Raw genomic sequence first — 18,624 nt, 5'->3', positions numbered from 1 at the left:
TGAGATCTTGGAGGGGAAAAGGGCACCAGAATCGTGGAAAGAAGCGTATATTTCACTCATACCAAAGACAGAGACTGAAAAGACTCAACTTAAGAACTACCGCCCAATATCATTACTTAATGTGGATTATAAAATTTTTGCAGACATTCTGGCAAAAAGATTGAAAAGAGTGTTGATGGAGAAGATTCATAAGGACCAAGCAGGCTTTCTCCCAAAAAGGCATTTATCAGATAATGTGAGGAACATAATAGACATTCTGGAATTATTAGAGGTGAATATAAACACTAAAGCAGTTCTGATCTTTGTGGACGCGGAGAAAGCCTTTGACAATATTTCTTGGAGTTTTATGAAAAAGAATCTTCATGGGATGGGGGTAGGCCAAGGATTTGAGAATGGTATGGGTGCCATATACGCTGAACAAAAGGCTAAGTTGATTGTAAATAATGTGATAACTGAAGAATTTAAAATAGAAAAAGGGACACGACAGGGGTGCCCAATTTCCCCTTTACTTTTTATTTCTGTTCTGGAGGTGTTGCTTAATATGATTAGAGATGACCAGCAGGTTAAAGGTGTACAGGTCGGAGCCAAACATTACAAGTTAAGGGCCTTTGCAGATGATTTAGTACTTACTTTACAAGAGCCAGACACTAGTACAAAAAGGGTGTTGGAGCTAATTCAAGAATTTGGTCAGGTGGCCGGATTTAAATTGAATAAACAAAAGACTAAAGTTTTGGAAAAAAATTTGACAGTCATGGAAAGGGAGAAGTTCCAGAATGAAACAGGTTTGACAGTGGTAAAGAAGGTGAAATACCTAGGGGTCTATTTGACATCTAAGAATTCGAACTTGTATAAAGACAATTATGAAAAATGTTGGTCGGAAATTAAAAAAGATCTAGAAATATGGTCAAATTTGAGATTGTCAATGTTAGGCCGAATTGCAGCTATTAAGATGAATGTATTGCCTAGAATGTTATTTTTGTTCCAAACATTACAAATTCTGGACAAGATAGATTGTTTCAAGAGGTGGCAGAAGGATATCTCGAAATTTGTCTGGCAGGGCAAAAAGCCCAGAATAAAATTTAAAATACTGACGGATGCAAAAGAAAGAGGGGGGTTTGCCCTGCCGGACTTAAAACTGTATTATGAAGCAGCAGCATTTTGCTGGCTGAAAGAATGGATGCTCCTCGAGAATACAGATATCTTGGACTTAGAAGGTTTTAATAATACATTTGGTTGGCATGCATATCTATGGTATGATAAAATTAAGGTGCATAGGGCCTTTAAAAACCATATTGTCAGGAAAGCATTATATAACGTTTGGATAAGATATAAAGATTTGTTGGAAAGTAAAACCCCTAGATGGTTGTCACCTTTAGAGGCTACAGCGCTGAAAAAGCTTAATATGGAAGCTGAATGGCTAAAGTATTGGGAAATTTTGGAACAAGATGGAGATAAATTGAAGTTACAGAGCTATGAGAAATTGAAACCCAAGGTTCGAGATTGGCTCCATTATTATCAAATAATGGAGGTACATAAACAAGACAGGAAAATTGGATTCCAGGTGGAGAAATCAAAATTAGAAATTGAACTGTTAGAATCCAATACTAAGAATTTGTCAAAAATGTATAATCTGCTGCTGAAATGGAATACACAAGATGAAATAGTTAAATCAGCTATGATTAAGTGGGCACAGGACATTGGTCATAACATTATGTTTGCTGACTGGGAATGGTTGTGGAACACTGGTATAAAATTTACGGCATGTAATGCCTTAAAGGAAAATATTATGAAAATGATCTATAGGTGGTACATGACCCCAGTCAAGCTAGCAAAAATTTATCATTTGCCTGATAATAAGTGTTGGAAGTGTAAAGAAACGGAAGGTACTTTTTATCATCTTTGGTGGACGTGCCCGAAGATTAAGGCTTTCTGGGAAATGATATATAATGAAATGAAAAAGGTACTTAAATGTACTTTTCCTAAGAAACCAGAGGCCTTTCTCTTGGGCATTGTCGGCCAATTGGTGTCAAAGAAAGATAGAAATTTCTTTATGTATGCTACGACAGCAGCAAGAATACTTATCGCAAAGTATTGGAAGACAGAAGAATTACCCACCTTGGAAGAGTGGCAGATGAAGGTAATAGACTATATGACACTGGCTGAGATGACTGGCAGAATCCGTGAGCAGGGGAAAGAGACGGCGGAAGAAGATTGGAAGAAATTTAAAATTTACCTTAAGAACTATTATAAAATTGAGGAATGTTAAAATGTCGAGGTTTGGAGAAAGAAAAGGAGATTACAGTGACATAAGATTAAGTTGAAGAAAAGAATAAGAAAAAATATATTTGATAAAATTAATTAGAATTTGCTGAAATAAATTTTGGAAATTGGGATGTAGGAAGGGGAGGTTTGGGGGAGTCCGAGAAGAGAGGGACATGAAAAAAAGGTTATGAAATTTTACATGTTTGTATGTCTTTTTTTATTTGTTTGTATTGTTTAAAATTATTCTGTAAAACCAATAAAAATTCTTACAAAAAAAAAAAAAAAAAAGAGCGAATTTTCATGGCAATGTTTTACCTGTTGGTATCCTGGTCTTCCTTGAGCCATGTTTAATCCTCACAAATAATTCACATGTCATAAAGTGGTTAACCAAAACTTTGAGTTAGGGAGGTGGGATTCTCTATGTGTCTCCTGCAAATGCGCATGTGAGATTGTTTGGCATGTGGCTCCCAGAGGGTTGGTTAAGGATAAGTGTGGCTGTCAATCAAAGAAGTTTAATTATCCCTGCTTTAGATAAAGAAAGCCGTCTTGGTTCATTATTATTTTTTAAATCCAGTGTGGTCCAGGGAAGATGGGACCTGTGTGGCAGCTGGCATGGTATGTGCCACTAAAAGAGATCCAGATTCCAGAGTTGGTTTTTGTTGTCACTCCAACCTCACTGATTGGAGGGAGCAGGTTCAAATCTGTAATTTACCAAACTGTAACCATAGCAACAAATTGATTAAACGCTGCGGTCATGTTGAAAATGCGTGTTCTGCAATCGGAATTGCTTTGTTGTGTTTTTCAAAAAATACATTTATTTAATTTTTCACAATGTATCAAAGGCTATAATCCAAACCCCCTCTGTTTTGGGCATGGGGCGTATGTGTTGGCTTCTGCCCACAGAGTGACAGCTCCCTGTTTCACCCACCCAACGCGTGGGTAGAAGTGCCACTGGCAGGGTCCCTGCCACAACATCCTGCAGCAAGCCCTGAAATGGAGGATAGTTGAGCCAGTCTGAGATCTGCTGGATCCTGAGCTGAGCCTATTTCTCTCCCGTGAGGGCATTGTGCCCAATCTTGGCCCAATCCCTCTGCCAATTTCAGGCTGGTGCAGCAGCCATTTACCAGGGTTTGGATGGCAGCATAACAAAATTCAGTGGTGATGCCTCTAATTCACCTGCCAGAACTATCCTAACCTCTCTTTTCATCATCTGCTTTCTCTCTTTGCTTGAACAGGACCTGCACAGCAGAGACGACCGCTGGTGCAGGCTGGAACCTCGCACAGAAACCTACCCCAACCGAGGACATTGCCACCTGCAGTTCCTTTTTATGCATAAGAGGGTAAACCCTTTAGAGGGCGATATGAAGCCAGCTGGGGAGGGGACTCTGAACTATGCGCTATGGTCTTTGATGGTTAGGTTGGCATGGCATCAAAGTGCAAGGCTTTTTCTCCTGTGTTGTCACCTCCTGCTGGAGGTTTGCTTGACCCAGTCTTTGGTTACCTTCCCAAAGGCGGTAAAGACTTTACCCTTTCAAATGACATTCAGATGTTCTGAAACTGTGTTGTTTTGCTGCTATGGCTTATTATAGCTCTATTGGGAATTGGTCTTTTACTAGTATGGGCATTGTCTCATATATTTCTACCCTGCCTTGGTTATACGTCTCGGAGGAAGGTAACTGAGATATAAGAGACACTTTGTCAAGTGTTCTAATATGGGTCAATGTTATGATTGAACATGTAGGGATCAGCAATCCCCAGTATTGTGGGAAAGTGTGTGTGCAACTGAGCCAGCTCTGTCGTTAGGCAGAGTAAGGTGCCTGCCTCAGGCAGCTGATTTTTGGTGTCATGAAAGGACAGCAAATGCTTATTTATTGAATTTAGTAATGTATTTTTTACTGCACTCTGTGAGGGGAAAACTACATTCCCAGGATTATTTTGGGGAAGCCGTGTGCTTTAAACATAACGCTTGCCTGGAGGAACAATCTTCCCCCACCATGTGCTGTTTCAGGGGTTATTCTGAACCCCTTCCAGTCAATTGAGGAAGGCAGAAGGCATGTAGGATGGAGGAGAGGAGGGAAGCCCTCATTTCACTAGCAGAAGTCTTTGTGTGGGCTTCCACTGGTGGGGCCTAGTTAGCTGATTCCAGTCTGTGGTACATATGCAGAGAACACCCTCTTCTAGTGCTTTCTAAAAGCTGGATGCCTGACATTGTTTCGTTTCTAGAGAGCCACCTCAGCCAGCAAGACACAACCGAGCTACACAGTCCACCGGCACCTTCTTCAGCAGATGGTTTCTTATGAGCTTCTTCAGCACCAGGTAAATGATGGACTTGACTTGGTTACTCCCTGTTTCCTTCCATCTAGTTCAATAATCTAATCTAGGTAAGTGGCACTAAATGGAAACTGAGCCTCAGCAGAAAGAAGCACAAAGCAAGAATCTCACAGAGCAACTGGTTGCTAGAGCTTCTCAAAGCAGTCATAATGTCAACATGACTGCTACAGTCTCCTTCCTTTCCCTTGCAGGTGGGCAGCACTTCCTGGAATGGGGAGTTGAGCAAACATGCCAGTACAATCTTGTATCTGCATGCTACACAAAAAGATATTTCAGACTTCCACCAGGTTATGGCGTGAGTATCTCCTGCACTCCTCCACCCGAGGCAGCAGCATATTGCCATGTGGAAGTTACTTCAGCAATCAAATGGCATTAGGAGTTAGGACTGTCATTACTTTCGGGTGGGATTCAATCGCATTCCAGCAAATTCGGGTTATAGTTGGTTGGGAGGTCTTGCTTAGTAAGTCTGCTTCCTCCAGAAGATTGGATTTTTTTTCCTGATGTGAACCAAGTTCATGAAGGAAATGCACTGGAGGGTGTGGGATAACACTGGCTTTGATGCAACCTCATCTAACCTCCTCACAGACAAACCAGAAGAAATGCTCATTAAGTAGGCAGTGTCCTCTAATCTCTCTGCAAACAAATTGAGATGGATGCTCAATAAAAGAAGTCATCTAGTAGTGCCTTTAGTCACAGATGCCTTCTGCTGATTCCTCTGTCAATCCTAGAATCCCATTCATGAGTTTGATTCATTTCCATATACTATGCACGCATTGTGACTCCACCCCTCCTTGAATAGACCTTTCCAGAGATATTTACTATTGACAGAAGAGCTGTCTCCTCTCCCATCACTTAGCAGTCTCAAATAACCAGTTTCAGTTTCTTCAACCTGGAGGTGGCACAGTGGGTCAGTGCTTGTGGCTGTCAACCAGAAGGTTGATGGTTCAAGTCCACTCAGGGACAGCTATGGACAGGGTTCCTGCATTGCAGGGGGTTGGACTAGATGACCCCCAGGATCCCTTCCAACTCTATGATAATTCTACAAAAATCTAAATTCCACCCCCGAGAGACATTAAGAAAACCAATCCCCCGTTTTCTGCAAAGAGACGTAACCTGCATAATTGCATCCTGGCTAAGGAATGTGATCATTTAAAAAAAAAAAAAGGCGGAATCTGCAGTTCTTTGTTGGGTTGATTTTTTATATTCCTATTCCTTTTGAAGTGACTATTGCTCCTTCCCACTAGTTTTGTGGGACATTTATCCTCATCGTTTCAGTGCTTATTGTGTGACTTCTCCCTCCTTGACACAGGCACTGGCTGGCTTACAGCAAGCTCTACCAGAACTTGGAGTTTGACAGCAGCTGCCTGCTCCACCAGATCACCAGCATAGAGTACCAGTGGGTGGAAGGTCGATTAAGACAGGAGCAGGTAAGAAAGAGACCTGGAATTACAAGCGCTAGTAGAGTAGAATATGCCCGTCCAGCCGGAGACAGCCTTTGAACCATGTTTAACCTAAAAGGAGTTCCTGCTAAGTCCTCATGTGGACTGATGCTGCAACACTTATGTACATGAATACTTAAGCATGCAAAAATGGCCACTACAGTCATACCTCATGTTACGCTTGCTTCAAGTTGAGCGTTTTCAGGTTGTGTCCTGTGGTGACCCGGAAGTACTGGAAAGGGTTACTTCTGGGTTTCGCCGCTCGCGGATGCGCAAAATGATGTCATGCGCAGAAGCGGCGAATCATGACCCGCACATGCACAGACGCGGGTTGCATTCTGCTCATGTTGTGAACGGGCCTGCGGAACGGATCCCGTTCGCAACCAGAGGTACCACTGTACTTGGCACCTCTCTGTGCTGTGGTTGCCCTTTACCAGGTTTTTCTACTTTCTCGTGTCTTTTTGTTCTGCTTTTGGGTCATTTTGGAAGATCTGTATGGCTCTCGTTACTGACAGAGGAGGAGGAAGGGTTGGGGGTGAAACCGGCTTTGAGATGTAAACTGCTTTGAGGTTTTGTGAGCTGCTTTGAGGAGTTTTAAATGTCTGACATTTTAATATGTTTTTATATTTTTTGTGGAAGCCACACAGAGTTGATGGGTGGGGTGTAAATAATAACATTATTTAAATTAATCAATCCTGAGTGCTTTCTTTTCTCAACACAGCCTTTGATCCTTCTTGGGTGACTGAGGGGGTGGGTCACTTCTCTCAAAAGGTACTTCTCACTAGGTCTGATATATATATATATATATATATATATATATATATATATATACACACATACATACACAAATGAATAAATATTTGTTGCTTTCCTCAGAATGTAGAACTAGCCGACTCCTTTCAGTCCTTGCTGGCTTATGGGATTTCTCTCATCCGGAAGTACCAGATTGTCTTTCCGGTTTCTGCTCCTAATTCTACAAAGAAGCTACAATCCCTGCTCAGGTGAGCTGTCACAAAGCTTCCCTATGAAAAGGGACCACAATCAGCCCTCCCCACACCTTGGCTTAGGAGAAAAGAGGCAGAGCTGTGTATCATATCTGCATACTGATGACACATCAGTCCAAGCCTACAGAGGATTTCTCCTTTTGCATCTGTATAGATGCTAAAAACCTTGAGGGATAAGATAGAACACTGAAGGACCAAAAGGATGGAGTGTAACAGATTACCCAGTGTCATCTTCTGGAATCGCCCTTCCAGAAGCGACCAGCACCACTGTAACCCCATTCGTCAAACTCCCAACCAAATGTGGTCTTGAAGGGTACTAGGGTTGATGGTGTGGAAAGCCATTAAGAGCCTTGCTAGAAGAGAGATTGCAACTCATGTGTGATAATAATAATAAATTTTTATTTGTATCCCATCCTCCCCTGCCAAAGCCGGGCTCAGAGTAGCTAACAACAAGTAAAAATAGCACAATGTACATAAAACCACATAGTCAATGAATTAAAATACTTTCTAAGATCAATTCAGAATCAAATTAATTCAACCATTGGGTTAGAGTTCTATGAGGATTACAGAAGAAGAGAGGATGTCAGACTGTGCCTTGGCCAAAGGCCTGGCGGAACAACTCCGTCTTGCAGGCCCTGCAAAAAGATGTCAAGTCCCGCAGGGCCCTAGTCTCTTGTGACAGAGCGTTCCACCAGATTGGAGCCACAGCGGAAAAAGCCCTGGCTCTGGTTGAGGCAGCCTAACCTCCCTGTGGCCCAGGATCTCCAAGATGTTTTTATTTGAAGACTGTAAGGTCCTCTGTGGGACATACCAGGAGAGGCGGTCCCGTAGGTACGAGGGTCCTAGGCTGTAGGAAAATAAACCCCAAACCTTTATTCAAATAGCATTAAACTTCATCAATGCTTTTTTTCATTGCCACACAGACTCTTGGTGCAGATGTGTAAAATGAAAGCCTTCAGAGAACTTTGTACAGAGACCCCCGACCTTCAGGAAATGGTGACAGAGGCACTCAAGGTACATGGCCACTGGGCCTTTCCCCCCAAGCTCGCATTGAGATATTGAGGGCTTCTATATTCCTTCCTTCAGTGTGGAGCTGGAGCTAGAAAATGGTTAGTCTAATCCTGTTTTCCAAAACTGACCACCAGTGCTGGGCTTTGGGTTGTCTGTGACTGCCACCCTACAGAAATCCATGCTTCAGCTTTTCTTCAGAAAGTCTGTTGAGCAAGTAGCATTTCCTAGAAGGCTCAAAAGATCAGTCTATGATCCCAGAAACCTTCTCCCTGTCTTGTGTGATCTTTGAGTATCTGGCACAGTGTAGCTTCCAACCATGGCCCCAGATAATACATTGTTCAGATGTGACTAATCCCTGACTTCACATCTGAATGTGGACTTTTAATGGGCTTGGAAGCATGTGGTGGAATGTGACTGTAGTACTCTTCATTCCTTGTCATGTTTTCTCAGACTGGAACAGCAGAGTGGTTTCAGATGAAGAAGCAACACCTGAAGCCAATGGTAAAGGTAAGTGTGTGTGTGTGTGTGTGTGTGTGTGTGTGTGTGTGTGTTTTAGTTGGACAGAGCTTACACTGAGAGCATGTTGCTGGGTTGTTGAATTCTGCATCTCATAGATTCTGGGATGGATGAAAGTAGGCAATGCTTCACACATTGCATTTCTTGTCCATATGGATAGACCCTGGATAGAACCAAATGAGCACTCATTTGTAGTTAAACGTAACCCAGGCAATTTCAGATAAGGCCACCAGCGCCTTCCTTAATCATTAGCTGGCAAGTGGCAGAGGTGAAATGGGGGGTGGGGAGATGTTGGTGATATGGCATACTGGCACTTACCGCCTCAAAAAAAGCACTGCCTGTTCCCTTCTCCATTCCTTTTGCAGACTATGGAGGAGTGCGGGAAGGCCCTGGTCACTCTTCTTCTGGAGGTGAATGCAGATCTCCAGCGGAGCCACAAAACCTATAACAAATATTTCACCAAGTAAGTCTCTGGAAGACATTTTTATGTTCCCTGTTCGGTCTCTCCGCTCAAGAAATATGTCCCAAAATCTTTACTCAGCAACAGAAGGTTCAAGCGGTTGAGACCAAGCATAGCAGAATCTTACCCTAATGTTATAGTTGCCCGTTCTTCCCAGGAGAATTAACTATTGTTTATTTTAAATATTACTTTACTTAAACACACACACACACACACACACACACACACACACACACACTTATGTATGCATGTATCGCCTGACTAGTTATCATGAAGTCAGAAAGAAAAGTTTTACCGTCAAATTTAAATCTGGTTAGGCATTCAAATTGACTTATTTTGTACAACTCCCCGGCCTAGAAATTTAATCTTTTGATGTTGTTTAAATCTCTCACATCTGCAATTCCTCAGAGATTTCTGACATTTTTAGCTACTGTTTTTGGATACTTTTGAGGACAGGGCCTCTCCTTATCCTTCCTCAAAATGGACACAGGAACTTAAGAAGAGCCTCCTGGTCAGGCCCATGCCCCATAAAGTCCAGCATCCTGTTTTCACAGCAGCCAAGCAGATGCCTGTAGGAAACACACAAGCAGGATCCCCGAGCACAAGAACCCTTTCCCAGTTTCCAGCAACTGTTGGCAACTCTCAGCATGAATTACTCTGTGTAACCTGCTTGCCTTTTGGTTGACAGTTCTGGGGGCCCAGCTTGATTGGTACTGAAAGGGGCTGGATCTGGCTCTGGGCCTCTAGCTGCAGGTTCCTTATTACCGGGCCTGAAAGGATTCAGTAATACAGTGTCTTGGCACATTTCTGACCACCTGTTTTTTCCTCCTCCTCCTGTGTAGCACTGTCAGAGTGGACCTCTTCTCAATTGCGTATCTCGAAATGCAGGCGCAGGTGAGTAGCTGCTTTGTGGGTCAGCTGCAAAGAGGATTCCAGTTCTTTTATGTGCCACAGCAGTGGTGGAAGAGACTGGGGAAAGGATGAAGCAGTGGCTGCCTCAATTTTTATTTTTATTTTTTGTCATAAGCAAGAACTCTGGGCTTTGTCTGCTAGTTCCAGTGGGTGGTGAGATTCACCTGAGTCTTATTCACGATGAAGCTTCACTTGCCCTGAACCAGCTATGTTCATGTTTCATCTCAGGACTGGTTCACAGGTCCATTTCATCTTGGCTTTGAATCAGTGTGTGTGCCAACCAGCCCTGTGAGTACATGCAGTCCAGCTCAGGTGCTAAGAGACCTTGCTTGTTTTTGGTGTGAGTTTCTGGGCATAGCTTCTCTTGAGTGTTTTGATGTTGTAGATGCTCCGGGAACATATTTACACCATCAGTCATTACACACTGATTCAAAATGGGGTGGGGTGTTTTTTTTCCCACGGTGTTTTTTTTAATGTAAACCCTTTTTTTGCAAATAAGCCCTGAGATAGGTCATGTGGCAGATCCATTCAGGATTAATGTGCCACAAATGTGTGCAATCCTTCAGGTTCTTCTCTAGGTGGAAATGCTCTGTGGTTATCCTTTCACTTCATGTGCCTATTGAAGGTTTAGGGCGTTGGGTGGAGTGCCCTGGTTAGCCTATGAAAGAGCCTTTTTGCATGTTTGGGACAATGGCATCAATTAAAAAAGAAGGCATACATACATCCTCTTTGTAGACCGAGAACCCTAGCCATTATGGACCCAATTTTCTGCATCGTAGAGGTTGGAAAATGTGGGGAGAGAAACACAGGCCCCAGTATGACTCCGTCCTTGCCACCCTCACTTACCTGGCAGTGACGGCCTTAATTCCCAGGCAGCTGATGGGTGGTTGAGGAGCAACAGCTACAATAATAGCAAACCATGCAGGGCTTGCATCTGAGCAGGATGCATATTGTGACAGTCCTGACCAAGCTTCCTCAACCTCGGCCCTCCAGATGTTTTGAGACTACAGTTCCCATCATCCCTGACCGCTGGTCCTGCTAGCTAGGGACCATGGGAGTTGTAGGCCAAAAACATCTGGAGGGCCGAGTTTGAGGAAGCCTGGTCCTGACCCTGCTCCTTAGGGCTGGGATTTTCCAGTATCTAGTGACCAGTTTTGTTGTAGGCCAGCTGAATTTTTAAAATAATAGTTTTCAAAGGCTACCCAAAGCACAGCTTATCAAATGAGTCTTCCCTGAGTCAATAGGAATGGCTGTTTGCCCTCTGGATTGCAGGGCCTGCTGCATGCTCACTGGTTCTCATTGGCCCACTCTAGTTTTTGTTGCCATTCTAGGTTTCCCATTATGTCAAGGAGCAGCTGAGAAAGATTGACAGTGGCATGTCCCAGCTCACAGCAGAGAGTCTTTTCCAGCTCTATCTCAGCCTGCAGGAACTATATCGCATGAAGGACCTTGTGTGCAACAGGTGCTGACCTCTTTGAAGGTCAAAGCTTTTGCTTTCAGCCTTGGGTCTGTTCTTATGGCCACCACATGGAGGCTCCTTATCCATTTCACTAGAGTGTGGCCATTTCTGTGTGTGTGTGTGTGTGTGTGTGTGTGTGCGCATTCTTGTGTGCTTATAGTGTTATGAGTTTGGGGCGGGGGCAGCCTGTATGTGAGGTCGTCCCAACCCCTGAATCCAGCAAGTGTTTTTTAAAAAATAAGCCAGGCTATCTTACTGTGTGGGCCGTGGGTTGCACTGTTGGTTAAAGCACAGACCCTAGGACTTGCCGATCAGAAGGTTGGCGGTTCGAATCCGCACAACAGGGTGAGCTCCCGTTGCTCTGTCCCAGCTCCTGCCAACCTAGCAGTTCAAAAGCACGTCAAAGTGCAAGTAAATAAATAGGTACCATTCCGGCAGGAAGGTAAATGGTGTTTCCGTGTGCTGCTCTGGTTCACCAGAAGCGGCTTAGTCATGCTGGCCACATGACCCAGAAGCTGTACGCCGGCTCCCTCGGCCAATAAAGCAAGATGAGCGCTGCAACCCCAGAGTCGATCACAACTGGACCTAATGGTCAGGGGTCCCTTTACCTTTACCTTATCTTACTGTGTGTTGAAGTGATTGCCTGGGTGATGGGCCATTAAAGGAAACAAAGGAAAGGGGGCTCTATGTGAGATAGCAAAATAGCAAATGGGTGGGGCTCCTCCCTCCTCCCTCCCTCAACTCAGAGATAGTTAGAAGGACAAAGCCTGAGTTTAGAGTTGAAAGTGGCAGTGATGTAACCTAGAAGTAAAGCAAACAGCTGGAGAGGGAGTTAGAGCAGCACCCTGAGAGCAGTGTTTGATTTCTTTTTGAATCCAAGGCTTGTAGCTATTGGGAGAAACAATATCCTTTTGGGGCATTAATGCTGCAACCCCCTCCATCATAGGCTCGGGTTGTATATATGTGCAAATAAACCATAGATCATAAAGACACCAGTCTCCGCTGTGCCTCATCAACATGATGGTATTGCAGCAGTAAAGCTGCCAGTACATTTGCAAAGCTATGCAGGGTCCAGTATGGTTTCAAAACGAAACACGAACACTGCAACCCCTGGAATCCTGCACCGCTTGGAGATTGGAAGTGGTGTGTAACAATGCACAAGGAAGGGCCTGTTGGGACAGACTTGCTATTGTTGCCCCTGACCGGGATGACTAATCCGTGGAGCAAATTCAGGCAGAAATTTAGCACAAGTTAGATGACTTTGTTTCAGTTACTGAATCTGCCAGGTTAAGTAGGTTCTGGTTTTGTATCTTTTCTTTCCAGGGAAGGTCCTCTTGAACTGACAAACTACCACCAGTGGTTCAAGGAAGCCATCCCCAAGTGGCTTCAGAAGGCATACACCATAGCCTTAGAAAGGACTCAGAGAGCTATCCAGGTAGACCAGGTAATGAATGGATCCCCATCCACGGAAGGGTCAATTATTATTGCTTTCAGCCTTATGGCATTCACATAAACAGGTGACTTTTGCCAGTAGAAATGGTGACCGTTCTGGTGAGATGCAACGCGGGATTAAATCCCAAAAAGAACAATGTGTGCAAAATCATCATCATCATCATTAGGTTGAAGACACATTTAAGCAGTGCTTTTTTTCCTTAAAAAAAATGAGAGAGGTACTCTCATTTTCCTACTCATGTTGAAATACTACCTCTCAATGAGGCCAAACTTAGATTCACAAAATGTTTAGGGGTATGCATACCCCTGCGCCGTCCCCCCCCCAGCAGAAAAAAAGCAGTGCATTTAAGTAAGCAGTTTTGTTTTTTTTAATACCCCCTCCAAAGTCCTAATAGCTACCGTACTTCCACTGGACCAACATCACTGAAGTAAGTGGAGCATTCTAAATTAAGTGATCGGAGGAACAGCCAGCCAGGTGTGAAAATCCCCTTTTGTTCTAGAGATTCAGGCTCCAAATTAACTGAAGCACTCAACCAATCTGCACTTGATTATTTATGCTGTTTCCCTTCTTTTGTTTTTCTTCAGCTGACACCGTTAGGAGAGCTGAATAAGCACAGCACATCCACGGTGGACTTATCAACTTGCTATGCTCAGATGGTAAAGACCTGGCAGCAACTGGACTGGCCGGATCCTGAAGAGGCCTTCATGATCATGGTGAAATTTGTTGAGGTGTGTATACAGTAGGGATGGGCTGTGTTTTACTTTCATCTGTGATCCATTTATAAGTCTTTTCACTCTTGTTTCCACATTAATCTGTGAATTTGTGCAGAAATCCATACAAAAGTAGCATTTAAATACCCATGTATTATTATTTTTAAAAATATATTTCAAAATTTTAAAATGCATTGTTTTTCAATATACTGTACATACTTCTAAATATATTTTGATACAGCTTTTCGATTGGAGAACTGTGTCATAACATTCAGGAAGTGCAAGAGCTGATGGATCTTCACATTAGCCCTGGAGGTGTAGTATAGAGCCAGATGTTCCAATTTAGTAACACTGAGATCCAGTGTGATGCACAGAAACAAATCCTACAAATGTTGGGGAAGATCCACCCCACTGTAAACGACTTTGTACATGAATCTGGCACTTGAAACTTTTAAGATGCTGGAAACAAGGAGGCCAGCTGGCTGAGAACCTATAGTCCCCAAAGAGGCATAAACAGATGAGACCCAAAAACAATCAAGCAGGTCAAGAGCAGCTGAAACAACAAAAAGTCCAGTGCTTTGCTCTTGCACCTGGTCTCACAGTTTTTTACACTTGCTCTTTCATTATACTCTGAGAAGTAGTACTTCAGAAAAGAAGTAATACATAATTCCAACGGAAAAAAAGAACCCACCTTAATTTGGGATAGAGGATCGGAATATTTGTTTGTTAATTACTATTATTTCTTAAATACAGTGGTACCTTGGGTTAAGAACCTAATTCGTTCTGGAGGTCCGTTTTTAACCTGAAACTGTTCTTAACCTGAGCTACCACTTTAGCTAATGGGGCCTCTCACTGCCGCCACGCCGTCAGAGCACGATTTCTGTTCTCATCCTGAAGCAAAGTTCTTAACCCAAGGTACTATTTCTGGGTTAACAGAGTCTGTAACCTGAAGCGTCTGTAACCTAAAGCGTCTGTAACCCAAGGTACCACTGTATATTTCTTGCCCGCTTGCCACCCCTTTGATCCCTAATGACCCGAATTACCCCCCAGACCAGATGTATTTCATTCTTACGATGCTCTTATTGTCTGATGAAGGAATTGCCTCTGCCTACGCCTTCCCACATCCTTGTAGGAAGCAGTGAAATCCAAGCAGTGAACTGATGCATTGGGAGTCTTTACCTCCATAGAGCACAATATCCTCAAGCTTCTTCCTTTTTTGACTTCTTAGGACATATGTAAAATTGCTCTGATGTACTGCCGACTGATCAAGACAAGGGCAGAAGAATTGTCATCAAAGAAACACAAAGAGGGAGAAGCGGCAAACAGGGTGAGCGATGAAGCCAGTTTCTGACAAAGGGCGTTGTTCAAGTAGGCTTTTGGGAGGTGGAGAAGTCCCGCTGAAATATACTTGGAGTTGAGTGTGGATTTCATGCTCTTTATTCAGCTCATAGTAGTGAGGAATGCCAGTTCCCCCGAAATGTCTGCTTTATATACATTATTTACACAATGGGCCCCACGTGATTGGCTAATTATGGGATTCTCCTGTAGGCCAATCTGGTTGCGGATTCACTTCCACCTGGAGTTGGATTGGGTGGCTCCTGCGGACGAATCAGACTGCTGCATTTTGGATCCTATTGTTCTAGGACCAATCAGACTGCTGCATTCTGAATCCTATTGTTCTAGGTCCAATCAGACTGCTGCATTTTGGATCCTATTCAGTACATAACACCTGCCAACTCTTGAGGCTACAGAATTCTGCCATTCTGCTTCACAGGCAGTTGGAATGCATCAGTTTCTTGCTTTATTTCTCCCCCCGCCAGCTCTGCGTTGTGGTGAACAACATCGAGCAGCTCCGCATGATGATCCTGAAGCTGCCGTCCCAGTTGGACTGGGCGCGCCTGGAGCAGAAGACGGGAGCGGTCATTGCGCCAGAGCAGATCCAGCACACCTTGCACCACCAGCTTCAGGCTACCGTCACTTGCCTCAACAACGAGATCCGTGGTGTGGTGCAGACCCTGGCAAGCAAAGTAACCCGGCAGCCTTGGCTTTGCTCTTGATAAGCTCAATCTGGCAGGGAAAGGTCTGGGAGGGGCATGGTTGGAAATGGCAGAATGAGGCCAACACGAGACAGTCCGTGTTTTGCAGCCCGTGGTTATGGCTCCCTAAGATAAACCTGTGTGCATTCTGCATTTCTGTACAAGAGCCATACTGAGAACGCAGGATTTTGTAGGGGCCATACAACTCAGCATCTCAAGAAACCCAAGATTTGTATGAAAACATTAACATTTTTTTAAAAAATCTTACAAAAATTTCACACACTGCTCTGCGTGAAATTTCAGAAGCCAGAGCAGAAGACGAGAGGGGGGAACCTTCATAGGAAGCTGCCTTTATACGAGACCCAGACCAAATAGCCTATATTGTTCAAGATTGTTTACATTAACTAGCAGCAGCTATCCAGCATTTCCCACCTGAACTTTTTATTCATGCAAAGCAAATGCTTTGTCAGTGAGTTTTGCCCTTCAGCGCCCCCTCCCCGTAGTTCCTTGTCTAAGGCAGCAGAAATGTTGTAAAAACTAGCAAATAGACACACCATTGGCAGAGGTGGTTCCAAGATTGAGGTTGAAGAAGGGTGCTCAGTGGCTGCTGCTGCTGCTGTTGTTCTTGGTCCCCATTCTCCGCTTGCTGCTCTTCCTCATCTCTTCCTCCACTGTAGAAAAAATATTTTATATCGGAATGTAATGGCAGCCTTCTATACCTGACTAATGCAGTGATTACTAAGATAATGTATGTGAACTGCTTTGAGCACTTACAAAGCATCTTTCCTCAAGTAGTAGTAAGCACATGCATTTTTATTTTGACAGCTGCATGCTGGAATTGCCAGACACATCCAGGAGCTGTACACCTGCAGCGCTTCCAGGGACCCGGAAGATGTGAGTCTTGGAATGCCGGAACAAACCGTTTTTTCTAGGCTACATGCTGTTGTGCTAAACGTGCCTCTTTTGCCCTATCCATGTCTCGTACGCTGCCTTAGCTAGTCCTATATTCAAAAGAAGCCACAACCGAAACTAGTAATGTACTAGTAAGGCCCCTGGTTTTAACTCTCGGCCTTGAACTGTAATATCTATGCCTTCTGGAGCTTAGGGCTGTTTGACTTTCCAGCAGATAGTTTGGCTTTGGAGCAATATGTTAGATCTCTGTAGAGGAGGTGCAGGGAGGTGTTCAGGAGCCGCAAAGGAAGGTGGCAATGGGGCGGCTTGAGTCACTTCTGAACTTACTGAGATGAATGAGAGTATGTAAGTTCATGTCAAAAAAAGCAAGCAATCACGGCGACAACCACCTTGGTTCCACAGCTGTTACTACCATCACTTTATTGTCACTACTATTGTGTTACTACTACTACTAATAACAATATAGAATTAGCTTTGAGAACTCCTCCACAGAGCTAAGAGATGTTGATATTTTCTTTTTTTTATCATCTTCCAGGACTATCTAAAGTCTTTTTTTTGTATATAATTTTATTAAATTTTCTGTTTTACGATTTAAAATATTCATTATTACATCCTTAAGCTATCAAGGACTTCCCTTCTTCTCTTTCCATGGTTCATTTTACATATCATAAATCCCTGTATATTTTACAAAAACTATACCATTCAGTATTCCATTATTGCGATGTTGATATTATCCTTTATGATTTGTTGCTTTCTTTAAAAAAAAACAAAAAACCAGTCATAAATAGGTTGCTGTGAATTATACCGGAGACAAAAATCTGTCATATATTTTCCTCTGCTCAGTTTGTAGGGTGAACTCCTCTGCAGTGTTGCAATATTCGCTGGAGGATCATTACCACAACACGTTTTATTTCTTTGATAAAATTTCTAGACAGCTTAATGTTAGGGGGGTGGGGGTGGGAATAAAAAAATTAACAATTGCATAAAAATACTAAGATCATAAAAACAAACAATAAAATACAATATTAGGACAATGCAGGAGTGCAGAATCCAGTCTTAAGAGTCAGGAAAAGCCTGAGCAAAGAGATACATTTTCAGGCAGCACGTAATGCAGGTGTAACTGATGACACCGTGAATCTCAGAGGGATGCGTGGCCCAAACTGCAGGGGCATCATCCCCCATTTTGTCTTTTATCTTCCCTGCTTTGGACTAGGTTTGATTGGAGAGGGAGTCCAACAATCTTCTGCCTCTATATGTTATAAACCACATATAAAGGTAAAGGTAAAGGTACCCCTGCCCGTAGAGGCCAGTCGTGACCGACTCTGGGGTTGCGTGCTCATCTCGCTTAAGAGGCCAGGAGCCGGCGCTGTCCGAAGACACTTCCGGGTCACGTGGCCAGTGTGAGGAAGCTGCTCTGGCGAGCCAGCATCAGCGCAGCGCATGGAAACGCTGTTACCTTCCCGCTATAAAGCGGTCCCTATTTATCTACTTTCACTTAGGGGTGCTTTTGAACTGCTAGGTGGGCAGGAGCTGGGACCGAACGACGGGAGCTCACCCCGCTGCGGGGATTCGAACCGCCGACCATACGATCGGCAAGTCCTAGGCACTGAGGTTTTACCGACAGCGCCACCCGCATCCCTTAAACCACGTATAGAGGATATTAAAAGTGTTATCAGTATGAGACACAGAGGAGTGTAATTTTCAAAAAGCACGTTTCTTTACCCTACACGTTGCCTCTTATTCATGCAATGTACACCTGTTAGCGTTGTATATTTCAGGTGGCGGCTACACTGGCACACACAGACTGTGTGTGTAAGTGTGCTGACCAGCTAGCACATAGGGTAAAAGCCTTTGAAATGTTATGCTGGCCATGTTGAGCAGCACCAGAGGAAGTCATTTTTACATTCCTTGTATGGAGGCCTCTGAAATGTTCAATATAGACTCCACAGTGCTCTTCCCTTTCTCTCTGATTTCTCTAAACTTTTTCTCCCTGCCGCCCTAGTGCATCACCCCTTTAATGCTATTTTTGGAATGTGAGCTCCAGTATCTAAGTGGGAACCTGGTCCAAGAGAACTTCAACAGGTGAGCTAGAAGCCTGACATTGCTAGGATCCGCCCCC

At 43.7% G+C, this 18,624-nt stretch overlaps 1 protein-coding gene across 9 annotated transcripts in view; it reads left to right on the top strand.

Moving 5' to 3' along the window:
* The window catches only part of UNC13D (unc-13 homolog D), a 73,305-nt gene that overhangs the window by 37,305 nt on the left and 17,376 nt on the right, over positions 1-18,624 (top strand). For all 9 annotated transcript variants that reach the window (XR_013982407.1, XR_013982408.1, XM_080993641.1 and 6 more), the window contains 16 exons: positions 3,498-3,602; positions 4,486-4,578; positions 4,785-4,888; positions 5,903-6,020; positions 6,909-7,033; positions 7,960-8,050; positions 8,498-8,554; positions 8,929-9,026; positions 9,866-9,917; positions 11,267-11,397; positions 12,718-12,838; positions 13,432-13,575; positions 14,786-14,884; positions 15,378-15,584; positions 16,419-16,487; positions 18,508-18,587. Coding sequence is in view for 7 of the 9 variants with exons in the window: in XM_080993641.1 (XP_080849767.1) it covers positions 3,498-3,602; positions 4,486-4,578; positions 4,785-4,888; positions 5,903-6,020; positions 6,909-7,033; positions 7,960-8,050; positions 8,498-8,554; positions 8,929-9,026; positions 9,866-9,917; positions 11,267-11,397; positions 12,718-12,838; positions 13,432-13,575; positions 14,786-14,884; positions 15,378-15,584; positions 16,419-16,487; positions 18,508-18,587 (1,694 nt within the window). In the remaining 2 variants the exon portion in view is untranslated. The remainder of the gene's footprint in view (positions 1-3,497; positions 3,603-4,485; positions 4,579-4,784; positions 4,889-5,902; positions 6,021-6,908; positions 7,034-7,959; positions 8,051-8,497; positions 8,555-8,928; positions 9,027-9,865; positions 9,918-11,266; positions 11,398-12,717; positions 12,839-13,431; positions 13,576-14,785; positions 14,885-15,377; positions 15,585-16,418; positions 16,488-18,507; positions 18,588-18,624) is intronic.

The sequence above is a fragment of the Podarcis pityusensis genome (genome assembly GCF_964106645.2).
Source record: "Podarcis pityusensis genome assembly, chromosome: 2".
In the NCBI taxonomy this organism is placed as follows: domain Eukaryota; kingdom Metazoa; phylum Chordata; class Lepidosauria; order Squamata; family Lacertidae; genus Podarcis; species Podarcis pityusensis.
The sequence above is the reverse complement of the archived record's forward strand: the minus strand, read 5'-3'. Positions and strand labels throughout refer to the sequence as shown.